Source organism: Equus caballus, chromosome 2, assembly GCF_041296265.1.
Source record: "Equus caballus isolate H_3958 breed thoroughbred chromosome 2, TB-T2T, whole genome shotgun sequence".
Lineage (NCBI taxonomy): Eukaryota > Metazoa > Chordata > Mammalia > Perissodactyla > Equidae > Equus > Equus caballus.
Window position 1 is genome coordinate 6954255 of NC_091685.1, and position 15368 is coordinate 6969622.

General features: G+C 51.0%; 2 protein-coding genes across 11 annotated transcripts in view; one reads left to right on the forward strand and one right to left on the reverse strand.

Annotated features, from left to right (window-relative positions):
• The window catches only part of CC2D1B (coiled-coil and C2 domain containing 1B), a 14202-nt gene extending 4242 nt beyond the window's left edge, over positions 1-9960 (forward strand). Inside the window, exons 4-24 of the mRNA XM_023636821.2 lie at positions 29-132; positions 505-663; positions 1095-1220; positions 1414-1573; positions 1780-1961; positions 2142-2217; positions 2328-2438; positions 2524-2651; positions 2909-2981; positions 3188-3324; positions 3752-3869; positions 3953-4125; positions 4530-4655; positions 5283-5341; positions 5428-5544; positions 5924-5997; positions 6133-6191; positions 6422-6473; positions 6944-7043; positions 7209-7299; positions 8528-9960. Coding sequence (XP_023492589.2) covers positions 29-132; positions 505-663; positions 1095-1220; positions 1414-1573; positions 1780-1961; positions 2142-2217; positions 2328-2438; positions 2524-2651; positions 2909-2981; positions 3188-3324; positions 3752-3869; positions 3953-4125; positions 4530-4655; positions 5283-5341; positions 5428-5544; positions 5924-5997; positions 6133-6191; positions 6422-6473; positions 6944-7043; positions 7209-7299; positions 8528-8656 — 2354 coding nt within the window. The 3' untranslated portion in view covers positions 8657-9960. The remainder of the gene's footprint in view (positions 1-28; positions 133-504; positions 664-1094; positions 1221-1413; positions 1574-1779; positions 1962-2141; positions 2218-2327; positions 2439-2523; positions 2652-2908; positions 2982-3187; positions 3325-3751; positions 3870-3952; positions 4126-4529; positions 4656-5282; positions 5342-5427; positions 5545-5923; positions 5998-6132; positions 6192-6421; positions 6474-6943; positions 7044-7208; positions 7300-8527) is intronic.
• The window catches only part of ZFYVE9 (zinc finger FYVE-type containing 9), a 193048-nt gene continuing 187272 nt past the window's right edge, over positions 9593-15368 (reverse strand). For all 10 annotated transcript variants that reach the window (XM_070259969.1, XM_070259974.1, XM_070259968.1 and 7 more), the window contains one exon: positions 9593-14908. In XM_070259969.1, the coding sequence (XP_070116070.1) occupies positions 14747-14908 (162 nt within the window). In that variant the 3' untranslated portion in view covers positions 9593-14746. The remainder of the gene's footprint in view (positions 14909-15368) is intronic.

The window sequence follows — 15368 nt, forward strand, 5'->3', positions numbered from 1 at the left end:
CTGACCCTCTGTGACCCTCTTCCCCCAGCTCCCCTGCCTATGGCCCACATCGAGCAGCTGGCGGCGGACTGTATGCGGGATGTGGAGGAGGAGGAGGAGGAGGAAGGGCTGGAGGAGGACGCAGACTTGCTGGTGCGTCTGCCAGGCTGGTGTGCGAGGGCCCTGTGGTCAGGCCTGTGGAGGGGGCCTGGGGTTTGTGCCTCTGTGTGCTCTGGTGTGGAGTGAGTGCTTTGCCCTTCTTGGACCCGTTTTCCTGACTGTACAGTGTGAGACTGGTCTCCTTTGATGTCTGGTCTGAGCTCTGTACTTGGGTCTTCTCAGATTTCGAGTCTGCACTGTTTCGAGGTCAGCCTTGATCAGATTAAAGAAGTGTTTTGGTAAAGGGGATTTTCAGACACAGTAACTGATGTTGGGAAATAGTGCTGGGGGAGAGGGTCCTTTATTCTCAGATCCTACCATAGCTATGGCCATGAGGCTCCCAATCTGGGACTTGTGTCTCCCCAGACTGAACTGCAGGAGGTCCTGGGTGCAGATGAGGAGGCTGGGCCCCTGGATGGCAGTGAGACAGCCAGCCCAGGTGTCCCTGAGGAGGAGAAGGGACAGGAAAACATTGAACCCCCTGTGCAGACAGCTCTCCTAACAGCTTCGGTCCCAGCGGCTCAGGTAGGTTCTGGAGGGACCCTGTGTGCCTTTGATCGCCCTGTGTGTCCGTGTACTAACACGCATGTAGCCTGGCTTGCATAAGAAGGCTCAGTAACCCTTTCCAGGGCCCTCCTCTAGCAGCTGCCCCACGCAGAGACTGAGCATGAGAAACTCCTTGGTAGCTGGCCGGCTTCAAAGGCCTCTCTGTTCTCCCAGCCCACCCCCCGCAGCCATTTCCTGGCCACCACAGATTGTCTGGGCCTCTCTGTTTGCCTCCGATATGGCCTCTGGCCTCTCCAGTGAGTCTTTGCCTCCCACCTTGAGGCTCTTAGGCTCTTCCTTCTCCTTGAATCCAAGAGCTCCATTTTCTGGGGCAGCTTCCTTGCAGGGAGGGAGCAGCAAGGGCCTAGCTGGCCCTGGAGTGGCCAGGCCCTGAACTGAAGTATCTACAGGCTGGAGGGCCTCAGGCGCTGCAGGCTCTGCTGGAGGATCGGATCCGCAACTACCGGGAGGCTGCGGCCAGTGCCAAGGAGGCCGGTGAAGCAGCCAAAGCCAGGCGCTGTGAGCGCGGCCTGAAGGTGGGTTGGGACCAGCCGGGGAGCAGGGCTAGGAGGAGTGGGGCTGAGGGTGGTGGGTGAGGCAGCAGGAGGTTGGGCTGGTGGAGTAGAGGCCTCCCCATCAGCCTTGTGGAGGTAAAGGGCCCCTGGTCTGTATTCGAGCAGGGACCAGGCCAAGATGGCTGGCTGGGTTTCTGGTTCTTTTCTCCCTCAGACTCTGGAGTCTCAGCTGGCTGCTGTGAGGAAAGGCAGGAAGATCAATGAGGATGAGATCCCACCTCCAGTGGCCTTGGGCAAGAGGCCTCTGGCCCCCCAGAAAACAACCAACAGGAGCCCTGAGGCAGACTCCCCAGGTCCCCCCACTGTGGAGCCAGGTATCTGGAGACACTCAAGTCCTGTCTAGTTCCCAACGTCAGAGCCAGTGGCCTGCCTTCTCATCCTGTCACTGTCCATTGCCATCAGTCGCACCTCCCCTGAGAGGTCCTCAGGCCAACCAGACCTGTGGTTGCTGGGAACCCAAAGCATGCACCTTCTTCTTTGAGCCTCATGCCCCCTCTGTGGGCTTTTTGTTTCTCCACAGACAACCCTTCCCAGCCTGAGACAAGCCTCTTGGGCAGCCCTCGCATTTCTGCCCCACCTGACTCAGACCCCGACCCCCGGGCCCTGTTGTTGGCCCGACAGAGAGAATACAAAACGGCTGCCCTGAATGCCAAGCGGGCTGGACACCTCGACCGTGCCCGAGAGCTCATGAGGACGGGGAAGGTACAGCGCCGGGCTCAGGCCCTGTGTCTAACCTCTTGTTTCACAGATGCGGACAGTGACCTCCTCAAGGTCATGCAGCTAGACTGGGCTTGAGTGAAACTAGCCTGAGAGGGCATTTTTCACCCCAGGCTCTTGGGGTTCCCTGGCTTATGCCCACACTTGCTTTTCTTTCTACTGCAGAAATTTGGTGCTGTCCTGGAGGCTCTGGAGAAGGGGCAGCCTGTGGACCTGAGTGCCATGCCCCCAGCACCTGAGGGTCAGTATGCGGATGGTGGGGGGAGCCTGCTCAGGCGAGGGTTGGGGAGGAGTTTTAGGGCTGGGGCTGGCCAGACATCCCCATCGACACCTCTGCTCTGGGTCCCCCAGACCTGAAGCTCCTCCCACAGGCTTCCAAGGCCCCCACAGCACCCTCAGTTGTATCCCCAGCAGTGGAGCGAGTGCAGCCCTTGCTGGCCCCTGACACCCCAGCAACCCCAGGTAGGATGGGATGGTGGGACTGTGGAGTGGCAACCTGGGGAAAAGCAGGCAGAGTTGACGCCATCTCCTTCTTCCTTTCAAACAGCCCCTACTGAGCCACAGACAGTGCTGGATGCGCTGCAGCAGAGGCTGAGCAAGTACCGTGAGGCAGGCCTCCAGGCCCGGGGCAGTGGGGATGAGCGCAAGGCCCGGATGCACGAGCGCATTGCTAAGGTGGGCCCGCAGCCACGCAGCCCCCTGCCCTGTGTGGGCCTCTCCCCCTGGCTGGCGGCGCTCTGTCTGTCTGCTCTTGCAGCTAGCCCTGGTCTTTGAGATCCCATCCCGTCTGTATCTCTCTCAGGAGCTCTTGCTGCTTCAGGGGCTCTTTTTCCTCCTGGGGCTGCTGTCTCCTTCTTCCTCTCCCTGTTTCTCCCCGTGTGGAGGCTGCAGACTGCTGCCCACCGTAAGTCCCTCCCTTCCTTCGCTTGCAGCAATATCAAGATGCCATTCGAGCACACCACGCAGGACGGAAAGTTGACTTTGCTGAGTTGCCTGTTCCTCCAGGTGGGTGGGCCTTGGCCTAGGGGCTTTAGGAGGAGGTGTCTGAGCAAGACAGAGGAGGGGGAAATGATTTCTCATGGATCTGCCTCCACTCTTGTGGGAGCCACCCATCCCAGCCATGTCCAAGAAGATACAGCCAGGGCCCACAGCAGCCTAGTGCTTCCCTGAGGCTCCCCTGCCCCTCTCCCAGCTGTCTCTCTCTTCCACAGGATTCCCTCCCATCCCTGGCCTGGAGCCCACCACGGTCACTGAGGAGGATGCAGTGGCAGCTACTTTAGCAGCTGCCCAGAAACTGGCTTCCTCAGAGGATGCAGCCCCAGCAGAGGAAGACGAGGATGAGAACGAGGTTTGGCTGAGGGCCCAGGTCTCCGGGGTTGGTGGGGGGAGACAGCAGATGAGAGGCAAACCCAGACCCTGTTGTTGCCCATACTAACAAACCCAGCAAGGGAGGTATTCTTTCTTCCGTTTTACAGACAAAAAACTTGGCCAAGGGCACCCAGCTAGGAGTTAGCAGAGCTAGATTCAAACCAAGGTCTTTCTGACTCCAGAGCCCAGGTTCAACCCTTTACCCTGCCATCTCCTGTTGGGAAGGGTAGTTCAGAGCTTTGAGGCTGCTTGTAGCTCTGAGATTCTCTAGGGCCCATGAGGGGAAGCCGTTCATCTCAGGTCACACAGTGAGTTAGTGCAGCGTTAGGAAGACAGCCCAAGTCTGGGAGCGGGCATGGCTGGGGTGGGGAACAGATCGCCTGTGATAGCCTCTTGGGCACCTGCAGGATGAGTCCCCAGCTCAGGCCCCAGTGGCCAAGAAGCCAGCACAGCCTCTGGTTCCTTCATCCCGGTCCCTGCCTGAGCCCAAGGCCTCGAGTTCTAAGGAGTCACTGAGTCCCTCTGGTGAGTTGGGCAAAGAGGGGTGGAGGAGTGAAGGCTCTGGTGAGGGGCATGCACGGCTCTAACCATTGTCCCTCTCCCTTCAGTGCGGGAGCAGCTGGCAGTGCTAGAGACACGGAAACTGCAGTACCAGCGGGCTGCCCTGCAGGCCAAGCGTGGCCAGGACTTGGAGCAGGCCAAAGCTCACATGCGGGTGGCCAAGTGCCTTGAGGCTCAAATCGTCCAGGTCCGAGCTGGGCGACCCGTGGACCTCTCCAAGGTGAGTCCTACCTGGTTAAGCAGCAGGACTTCTCTGGCAGAGAAGGTGAGTGACAGGCTTGATGGGCAGGGCTATGAAGGAGGCACCTGCTTGGAGGAGGTGGGACTTGGGTAGGACGTGGTGACAGCTGAGAAAGAGCCTTTTGCTTATGCCTTTCTCTATCTCTTTCCCAAGAGAGGCCAGGGGAAGGCCAGGTAGGCTGCCTGTGGTCAGAGATGACAAGGCAAGGCCAATGGGAGGCAGAGCATTGCAGCAGCCTGGGATAGAAGGGGAGGCAATGAGTTCTCACCACTGGGGGTTAGTAGAACCTGGAGAAACATTTAGTTTGGATTTCTGCATTTGTTAGGCTCAGTAGAGGAATAATCTGACTCTTGGGGCCCTGAGGGGCCTTGTGACCTGGCCAGGTGCCTTCACCCTTGACGGATGAGGAGGGTGACTTCATCCTCATTCATCATGAGGACCTGCGACTCTCCCAGAAGGCCGAGGAGGTGTATGCCCAGCTACAAAAAATGCTTTTGGAGCAACATGAGGTTGGTAGACTGCTTGTCTGTCCTCCCCTTTCAGTGCCCACAGCCTCCCTCTGGGGAAAGGCATGTGGCTCAGATGAGAGAGGCATGGATTCAAGTTCTAGCTCTTCCTCTTACTGCTTGTGTGACCTTGGGCTAGGCACTTCCCCTCTCTGAGCCACATTCTTCTCATCTGTAAAATAGGATGATTAATGCCCCTCTTTCAGGGTGGTTATGAAGTTCAGACAACAGAGTAGAGGGGGGAGAGTACTTTGAAGATGGGAGGAAGAAGAGTTAGGGGAGACAGATATATCAAAATATATATGTACATGTATATTTGTATGTGTGTGTAACTGTCTGAAGTGCTGCCTGCAAGTTGGCCTTCTGAAGTGACGTTTCTATTAGGTTTTGAAGGAAGAATAGGAGTTTGCTAAGTGAATTTGGGGAAATGGCTATCCTCAAGAGAGGAAACAGCAAAAACTTAGGCAGAAAAGTGTGATTGGACTTGGAAACGATGACCTTGGGGTATGTGTTGGGGAAGCAGAGGGGTGAAGCTGCAGAAAGTTGTAGCTTTCAGAAGTCAGGCCTCGAATGCCAACCTAGACAGATCCTGCTCTGGGCTCTGGAGTCACTCTGGACCCCTATTTTCAGAAGTGTCTGCTGTACTCTAAGCAGTTCATGCACCAAGGCAATGTGACTGAGACTACCCGGTAAGTGAGGGGCTGGGGCTGGGGCTTGTTGGGTGGGGAGCAGAAATGAACCCCGCCATGTTGATGTGCGTGCCTGTCCCTATCAGGTTTGAGAAGCTTGCTCAGGACCGCAGGAAGCAGCTTGAAATCCTGCAGCTGGCCCAGGCCCAGGGCCTCGACCCTCCCAGCCACCACTTTGAGTTGAAGACATTCCAGACTGTGAGGTGCTGAAGCCTAAGGGAGACAATGGCTCCATGCAGGGATGGAGCAAGAGGCTGGGAGCCAAGGCTGGAGACTTAGGGCCCTTGAGTGAGGCTTCCCAGGCTTGGCCCTGCTCTAGGCACTGGGGCTGGGAGTGGAGGGGGTGGGGAGAGGACATGACACCTGCCTGTGAGGAGCTCAGAGCTGTGGGTGGCTGGGGAAGGAGCTCTGGACTAGGGGTCAGAGCCCAAGGTCTGTGTACCAGCTTTGCTGCTGCTAACCCAGACAAGCTTTGCCTCCCTGGGCCCCTCCCCTCCTGATTACCAGCCACCCAGCTGGCAGGCAGTCACTGGAAGAGGAGACCTTTCCCCACTGCTCTTTCTCCTTGCTTCCTGGCTGTAGGATCTTCTCAGAACTCAACAGCACAGAAATGCATCTGATCATTGTCCGGGGAATGAACCTCCCAGCACCTCCAGGTAGCCCTAAAGCCACCCTACTCCAGGAGGCTCTTGCCCAGACTGGCCAATAGGGAAGCTTTGGCTCTCCCTCCACATCAAGCGCTGGGCTCCTGGCTAACCCTTCTGATCCTGACTCCCGTTTCTCTTTCATAGGGGTGACCCCTGATGACTTGGATGCTTTTGTGCGGTTTGAGTTCCACTACCCTAACTCGGTGAGGTTCAGGTAGAGGTAGGATCTTCTGAACCCCGTCTTCCATTCCAGGACCCTGTGCTCCATTTCTCTGCATCCCTGGGAGGTCTCCCATAGGGAGGGGTTTGAAGACCCTCGGGCCCATTCCCTACAGGGGTCCCTTCCCTCAACACAGACTTAGCCCAGAGTTCCCGGCCCTGGATACCTGTTTTTTTTCAAGCTGTCCTGACTTCTTCCTTCTTACTGCTTTAGGAGCAGGCTCAAAAAAGCAAAACAGCTGTGGTAAAGAACACAAACTCACCAGGTGAGGGCCACTTTCTCCTCCCTTCCTCTCTGTCTCCAGCACTTATGTTTCCAGAGTGCTTTCAGATCTATTATCTTACTTGGTCTACTCAACTTGGGAGATAAAGGCAGGTATTATCATCACTCCTCTAATGTAGTTGGGGAAACAGGCTCAGGGAGGTAAAGGGTCCCGCCTGGGGCCTCATAGCAAGGAGGTGGTGGGAATGGGACTTGAATCCAGGAATCTGGACTCCAAATTCCAAGTCCTTCCCCCTTTGGTGTAATCTGTGTCTAAAAGTATGAGAACTGTCCAGCTGGACTGCCAAGGCCAGGATCTCCATGCTCTACGTCCCTCTGGTGGCAGCCCCTCTGAATTGCGGGCAGAGAGATCAGGATGGGAGGCCAGCTCTAGCCCTCTGTTTCCTCAGGAAATCCCTGGGACCCAAGTCTCTTCTTGTCTTCGCCCCTTCTTGTCTTCTCCCCTTCTTGTAGAATTTGATCAGCTGTTCAAACTAAACATCAACCGAAACCACCGAGGCTTCAGGAGGGTGATTCAAAGCAAAGGAATCAAATTTGAAATCTTCCACAAAGGGTGAGGCCCCCGACCATCAGTCACACTGACTAGTTGGGCTGGAAGGAATGGCCTCCATTGCTGCTGCTCCTGCCCCTGCTACTACTCTTTTCCTGTGCTGGGCTTAGCTGGATCATTCCTGCCTTCCCTGCTCAGTTCAAGCCTCTCTAACTCTTGGCTTCCCAGATCCTTCTTCAGAAGTGACAAGCTGGTCGGCACAGCTCACCTGAAACTGGAGCGGCTGGAGAATGAGTGTGAGATCAGAGAGATTGTGGAGGTAGGGTGGGCGAACTAGAGGGCTTGGCAAGAGAAGAGCCAACAGTCATTGAACATCAGTCCCTTGTGTAGGCTTTTTTGCCCGTTAATTTAAAAATATCCACAAGTGTGCTGTAGAGTAGGTGCTATTCCCATTTCACAAATGAAGAGATTCAGAGGGTCTGAGAAAATGTCATAGTGCTACCCAGACAAGAAGTAGCTGTACTCCTTCCACAACACTCTGGGCCACTCAGGTTCCCAGATGGTGCATTAGAGGGGTGTGATCATTGCTGTCAACTTGGCACACAGCAATTTCTAGGTTTTAGGGGTGGAGTTATGGTTGGGGCAATTGTCTGGCAGCGTGATGAAGCAGAACAAACTCTGGACATAAAGTTGATAAAGTCTGGATCAGGGACCCACCAGAACGCACCTAGTGTTTGGAAATCAGCCCCACACTGCTCCTTAAGCTTCTGTGAACTCATCGAATTCACAGGCAGGGATTCTAAGAGCTTGCCTGATGGATGAGGAAACTAAGATCCAGAGAGGAGAAGGTGTTACATGAGCTCGTACAGTGTGTCCTGGGCAGAGCTCAGCCCAGAGCTTTGCTGATGCCTTTGTAGACTGGGGCTTCTCCCCCTGTAGGGTGCCTGCCCTCCACCCACCCCGCCACCTGCTGGGGGGGAGTCGTTCTTAAGTGGCGCCTGCTCTGTATTGGTCCCATTGAGAGTGGTCACACTTCTTGAGCCTGTAGGATTGCTTTGCACTCCAGCTGCCCCACCTCATACCCAGAAAGAGGGAAGCAGTGTGGGGGCTGGAAAGGAACCCTTGCTTGGCCTGGGTTCTAGTCCTGGCCTTGCCATACAGTGGCTATATAACTTTACCATCCACTTTCTCTGGGCCATTGTGAAGTGAGGGTTTGGGCTTAGTGGTTTTCAAGCTGTACCTTGAAGCCAGAGCATTTTTTCCAGGAGTTGCCTTGAGGAAACTGAGTGAGCAGAGCTCTAGGTTTCTAGGTGAGAGCATTGATGCTTATTTGGATTTATATAATACTTTGTTTATAAAACTTAACCTAAAACCATCCCCACCTGCACCAAAGAGCAGAAGGGCAGTGTTGTCATGAAATGTGACTTCTGTGTTGATACTGCAGGACGTTTTCTCTCTTCTCATTCCTTACCTGTGACAGAGGGAGCTGCCTGCTCCCAGCCCCTGCCCCCTTCAGTTACCATCTCCCCTTTCTGTGGTCTTCACAGGTCCTGGATGGAAGGAAGCCCACTGGGGGCAAGCTGGAGGTGAAGGTGAGGCTGCGGGAGCCTCTGAGTGGCCAGGACGTGCAGATAGTCACTGAGAACTGGCTGGTCCTGGAGCCCAGGGGCCTGTGAGGTGGGCAGCTCTCTGGGCCCTCCGAACCTCTGCCCCCTGCTCTCTGCCCAGGCCCCTTCCAGTACTCATATCTGGGGAGCAAGCCTAAGAATTTCTCATCTGTGAGGATGATCAAGAGGCAAAACTGTTGGATAGGGCTCATGATCCTCAATAGACCTGAGGAGGGAAGTAAACCTTCCCAGGTCTATCTTTAGGAAGTCCTTTCTAAACTGTATTTGGATATTCACTGCAGTTTACACTCACTTCCCATGCTTTGTGCCCTTGTGCAGCAGATGGTCAGAGTCAGGCCAGCGATTGTGTGCGGGAGCATACTTTTCCCAGCTTTGCTGGCTACAGAACCCTTTGTACCTAAGGGAGATGCTGCTACACAAGCACCAAAGACCTGTTAAGTACGTGCATTACTGACCACCGTCCTGGTCTGTCTTTCCTGTTGCTGACCCCTCCCTGGGCCTCCACTGAAGCAGGCAGGAATCCAGGAGTCCCCCTCCCCCTCCCTCTGAGTGAAGGCAAGGCCTCATTGCTCTGTGCCATGGAGTCTTGTAGCCCCGTAACCCTGTGAGCAACTGTGTGCAGCTTTCCCCAGCCCCCAGTTGCAGCATTCCTGGATGTGCCTTTAAAAGATGTAACTGTGAGGGATGGGAGAACTCGAGCGTGATCGGGAAGCCCCTGGCTTAGGGCGGGGCAGGGTTCCGTGACTCCAGTTGGTCAGTGGCAGCCCGTCCCATACAGCCCCGTTTACCCTGGCTCTGCCTGTGCCTTGGTTCCTCACGGCTGCTGCCCCAGCGTCCCTGCTTCCCAGAGCTCTCAGTGGAGGAGGGAGGTTATGTTCAGGACGTGTGGTGGGCAGTAAGGGCAAGTTTGTACTGTGGACTCAGTCCATGCACCTAAGACTAAAAGACTGTTAACTGAAGAAAAAAAATTATATATATATATAATAATTTTAAGTAACTTTTTATTTAAGAAACTAGGTCTAAGTCATTACAAGGGTTTTATACTCTACACACAGAGTAACCATCAAAGTCCTAAACAAAAGCCCTGCTCCTTGTCACTTTTTAAAAGCCAGAGTAGCAGTAACATTTAATTGACAGGCACTGCAGCTATGGCTTCCTCTTCTGAGAGAGGGCAGGGGAAGCATCGCCTCTTCAGGGGTTCACCCAGGGAAATCCCCCAGTTCTTTCCCAAGAAATTCTCCTTGGCTTTGTTATTCTGAATGGAGACATAGGAGGGATTTGTGGTTACAATAGATTTAATATTCAAAAACAGCAATATTCTACATTTCTTAGAAATAAACTTTAACATCCCATCTTTTTTTTTTCTCCTTTTTTGAAGCATTAACTTCAGTTCAACACAGCATTCCTCAAGATCATTTTTTAAAGCCTCTAAGTGAAGCAAATACATTCAGCTTCCTTATCTCTCTCGTATTGCATAAGCACAGGTCAGGGTTGAGCTTTCGTGTGTGTCTGTTTCTGGGATAGGGCTGGACCATGCTTTCCTGCCCTCGAGAGAGAGCTTTTAGTGGGTAAGAGCAGGAATGCCAGGCAAATGACTTTTTTCCAAGCGCTTTCTGACCAGTCTTACCTCTCAGAGTGAACTACCAAAATTTCTCCAGGTGGGAGACTAAACACTTAATTGCAGTCACACCTGTGTGTCAAGCAGTACTCTAGAATGAAAAGGAGGGTCGTAAGCCTCCATAAGGTGGCCTAGAACAAAGGGGTGGCCAGGAGGTTTCCTGACCCAACCCAGTCTTCCCCTCAGGGTTTGTACCCAATCCGCTGCTTACTAAGAGGGCTAGAAGGACAGCTGTTCTTGAATGTTCCAGCCAGCCCTAGGAATTCCTAAACTCAGGCCTCTGCTGGAAATGCCCTATTCCAGTTTGATAGGAAGTTTTCCATGGCTCACAGATTTGTCTGCTTCATTGCTCTTTGCTTTTTGGAAAACAACCTCCAGGCAGAGGGAAGCAAGACAAAGCCACCTACTGGACTTGGCGACTGAGGTTCTTAAAAGGCCTCTGTTGTAGTCAAGGCACACGGGGGTCACTGCTAGGGGGAGGATCCTGCCCAGCCTCATCTTGTCCTAAGATTTGTCCAGATGCTGCAATCACACATCGGAGATTAGGGATGCGTGGGCAGCTGGGACCCAGCCCTCACCCAGATAATTTTTAAATTTTAAATACTCTCTTTGATCTGGTGCAAGGCACACATTCTTCTGAATTAGTGAACTGAATAAAATAGGAAGAAACTTATCAGCAAGTCCTGCTTATAATTAAAGGGCAAACTATTTTGTGACTTTAACATTATTTTTCTTTCTTATAGTACCATTCTGAAGCCTGTATTGTTGCTTCCAAATTTTGAGAGCTTGTTTTCCAAATATTTCTGGGCAGCTCCTAAAAGATCTTCCCCCATAAGTAAAGGCAGCTCCTTTTAGGATGAAACTGGTAGGGGCAGCCCGGGGCGAAGCGGTTAAGTTCGCACATTCTGCTTCGGCAGCCTGGGGTCTGCCAGTTTGGATCCCAGGTGCGGACATGGTACCGCTCATCAAGCCATGGCTGTGGCAGGCGTCCCACATATAAAGTAGAGGCAGATGGGCATGGATGTTAGCTCATGGTCAGTCTTCCTCAGCAAAAAGAGGAAGATTGGCAGCAAATGTTAGCCCAGGGCTGATCTTCCTCCCCCCACTGCACCCCCCCCCCCCAAAAAGGATGAAACTGGTAGAGCCAGGGAGCTTGTGGGGGTCCAACTCCATCACATCACATATTTCTATATAACAAGCGGATTGCTTGATTATTGTCTGAAATGCATTAAGTGTATAAATTATTCCTGAGATGACTAGTTATGATAGAAGTAAATTCAGTTGTAAATTTTGGGCCCACCTGCATTCAGGAACCACTGAATGAGGAAAGACACTAGATGGGAATGTAACACAGGGCAGAGTCCCATTTTCTATAGCCCTGGAGTCTAGTAGGTGCTCAGAAGGTGCTGACAAAAATAAATGAGGGGCTGGCCCCGTGGCCCAGTGGTTGAGTTGGCGTGCTCCGCTTTGGCGGCCCAGGGTTTTGCTGGTTCGAATCCTAGGCGCGGACATGGCACTGCTCATCAGGCCATGCTGAGGTGGCATCCCACAACTAGAAGGACCCACAACTAAAAATACAAAACTATGTACTGGGGGTATTTGGAGAGAAAAAGGAAAAGAAATCTTAAAAAAAAAAAAAAAAAAAAAGGGAAACTGTATTGCCTAGCATTTGGTAAGAATTCAAGAATTTAAAAAAATTTAATAAGTTACCAGAATGGCAATTCTATTCCTCTTTAGTTTATAAGGATCTCATATCTAAGTCTCTATATTTTACGTTTACATTCTAGAAAATTTTGACTGACTTAGAAATGTGATGTTTCAGCTCTCCGCTATATATAATTCTTACAATATATGGTGCATAAAAACAAAGTTAAAGAAGGAAAAAAGTAAACTAGCCTTGGGTATTTTATGCCTAATTCCACAAGAAGATTTTACTAAACATAAAGGACATTTTACACAATTGAGAATGGACCTGACTCTGTAGGGGCCAGAGTTTGTCCTTAGTGGGAGAATTAAAAAGCTTGCACTGATCCAGAAGTACGTACAGTTGCAAGATTATTTAGCTGAGTGAGAAGAAAGACAAACTTCTATAGGAAAATGGAACCAAGTCCAAACTTCCGAGGTATATTTACACCAAGCTGGATGTTACACCCCAAATACCTTTCCTGTTGGGTTTAGGGGGTGGCAGTCCCAGGGCTCAGTCCTTACAAGCTGGTGTTCTATGGGCATGTACTCTTGTTTTCCCTCAGAGGCCCCGAGTACCTCTGAGTCTATGAGAAGGTCAGTCACAGTTTTCTGTAAGCACCATCAGCAAAGCCTATGGAGCGGCAGCTGTAGAATGTGGATACCCCACCCATCCCGAAGACGGATACACCTAGCTAGCCACGCTTCAACGGCCAGGCTTTTGGGCCTCTGGAAAACAGCTGCTGCCCTATTGCCCTCAACAGTTCCACAGCCTGTACATGCCAAGCGCTAAGCCCACCTCTGGCCACTGAGGCCTGCATTAGCTTCCAGGGGATTCTTGGAACTGTCCTTTTCCTGCAGAGGGACGCCTGCTTGGCCTGGGCTTTCAGAAGATGCCACTCACAAGGGAGGGAGTTGGCCTAAGAGCAGTGTTTTTCAGACTGGGTTATGACATCCATTTGGTCTGAGACCAAAATAAGTTTTTACTAAAAGAGAAAATGATCAGAATGCATCACATATATGTAAACCAAATCTTGGTTCCTCATACCACTCTCACTAAAAGAAACCAGGGCTCCTTGGAGAAATGGCTGACTCCGTGGCTGGGGCAGGGTAAGCACAAGATGATCCTGGAGCATCTTGTCAGGCAAGAAAAGAAAGTTTTCCATAACATGATAGGAGCATGTCACCAGGACGTAGGAACTAGCTTAAAGGGGCTTCCTCTGGCCAAATCAGACCATTTGAGCACCAAAATAATGAATTACAACCATTCAAAAAGTACTCTATAAGCTCATAATGAAAATTAAGTTACAGTGCTGGAATTGGAAAACCATTTTGTAGCCATCATAGAAAAGATCAATTCAGACAAGAAACATCAGTGGACACTAAATCCAAGGGGAAATTTTGATGAGCAAGATATCTGCATAATCTGAAAGTGTCTCTACACATATTGGTTATTCATTCCAAGGGGTAAAATATACAGTGAAAAAACTGAACAAGACCTTGACCAGGTCATCAAAATTTACCATAATTAATGAAGGGCACAGATGGCTATCAAGTGACCCCAGATAAGATGCCCTAAAAAGGATACAGCATCATTTAGGGAGGCTTCTGGCCAAGAATGCATAAACTGATTCTAATTATCAGGAAACACCAAATTCAAAATGAGGCATTTTCTACTTAAAAAATGGGGTGAGGGAATTCACTAAAAATATCGATGAAAGAGGACAGCTACTTGCCATGTCTGATCCTAGGCTGGAAGCTTTACTGGAGGGAAAAATGCTATGAAGGACATTGGACAGATGATAGCTTAAAGTATCAGGTCAATGCTACATGGACTCAAGTTGAGAACTGTCTTGCAGTTAGGTAAGAGGATATCCTTATTTTTAGGAAATAAGCATTAAAGCATTTAGGGGTAAAGGGCGATGATGCATGCGACTTACTTTCAAATGCCTCAGTTTTTATGGAGAGAGAGAAACAATGATGAAGCACATGAGGCAAAATGTTAATACTTGAAAAATGGGTGAATCTAGGTAAGGCGTGCATAGGTTTTTTGGTACTTGCAACTTTCCTGGAAATTTAAATTATTTCTCAGTAAAAGGTTTTTAAAAATAGCTCTAGTGTATATTATAACTAAAAACATCTTGGGTGTATCCTGTCAGCTTTCCCAGAAAGCCCTTATTCAATACCCGCCACTCCCTGGGGCACATCTCCAGCAATCCTGAACTCAGCTCTGCGGTCCAAGTGACCTCGTTTACACCGAGCTGCCCTTCCTGGGCTAGACGAGAGACAGTCTGTTGGGTCTTTGATTCACTTCAATGAATAATGTGCTAAAAACAAAAATTTCTGTGTGACTTCTACCTGAAGTCACTGTGGTGTAACTGGGACAAGATCAGTATATCAATTCTGTACAAAGAGTGCAAGACTGATGCTTCATTTTTTATTTCCCCTCTGCCCTCCCACCCACCGTTGGTCATTGTTGTACCCATTGGAGCATTTCCGAGCACAAGACCGTAAGTAAGTCTTAAAACAGAGGAGCAGGATTCTTGTCTAAATAGTAACAGAAGGAGATTAGCTGCAAGGATAGCATAACTGCTGTGCAGTAACAGAAGCTGCCCAGATCTTCTTGGTGGACGATGCATAGAAGACTTAGAATTATGGAACCTCTGTCCCCCCAACCACCCTTTCCCACCCATGACCCCCAAACCCCCACTCCCTCCCCCCATCACCATTAATAGTGTTAACAAAAGCTTAATCTTCCAGTTCTAAAGTGCAAATGATTTGGGTATGACTGCTGTTGCAACAGGTCTGAACAGGAAAAAAAATGAAGTCCTCTCTGTCTATGCAATGTTTTCCAGAATATAAAAGATGAGTTCCATGACGATGGGGCCCTCATTGAGCTGGCAGGCCCCTCCATGGATCACCGGCACCAAAGCGCTGTCCAGATCGTTCATGTACTGCGAGGGAAGGGGCTGGCCATTGCTCCCTGCTTGATAGCCAACCTACACCGCAGAGAGAAGGGAATGACAGGTTACTGGACAAAGCTCTCTCCAGGGGGCTCAGGGCCAAAGAGGCTGAGCAGGAAAGGGATGTCCTTCTTGGCCATGGGCTAGACACATGGCAGTGAACACAAATTTCTCCTTTTCTTCCCTTAATTGTCATTTATCATCCTGTCCTTTATTCATCCTGACCCTACCACTTGGTAGCTGTGAGACCTTGGGCAAGACCCTAGTTTCCCAGGAAAGGAAAGGGTCGGGGGGAGTGGGGGAGAGGCATGGTGTAGGGAGGTATGGAATGTCAGAGATAATACAAGAAACTTTGGTTGTGAAAATTAAAATGAGAAACATACTAGGTACAATTCCCTAACATAGCAGGAACTGAACATCTGTTCTTCCATCCATCCACACACCATTTTATGAGCATGTACAAATACAAGGATTCAAAGATGAATGTAACAGGGCC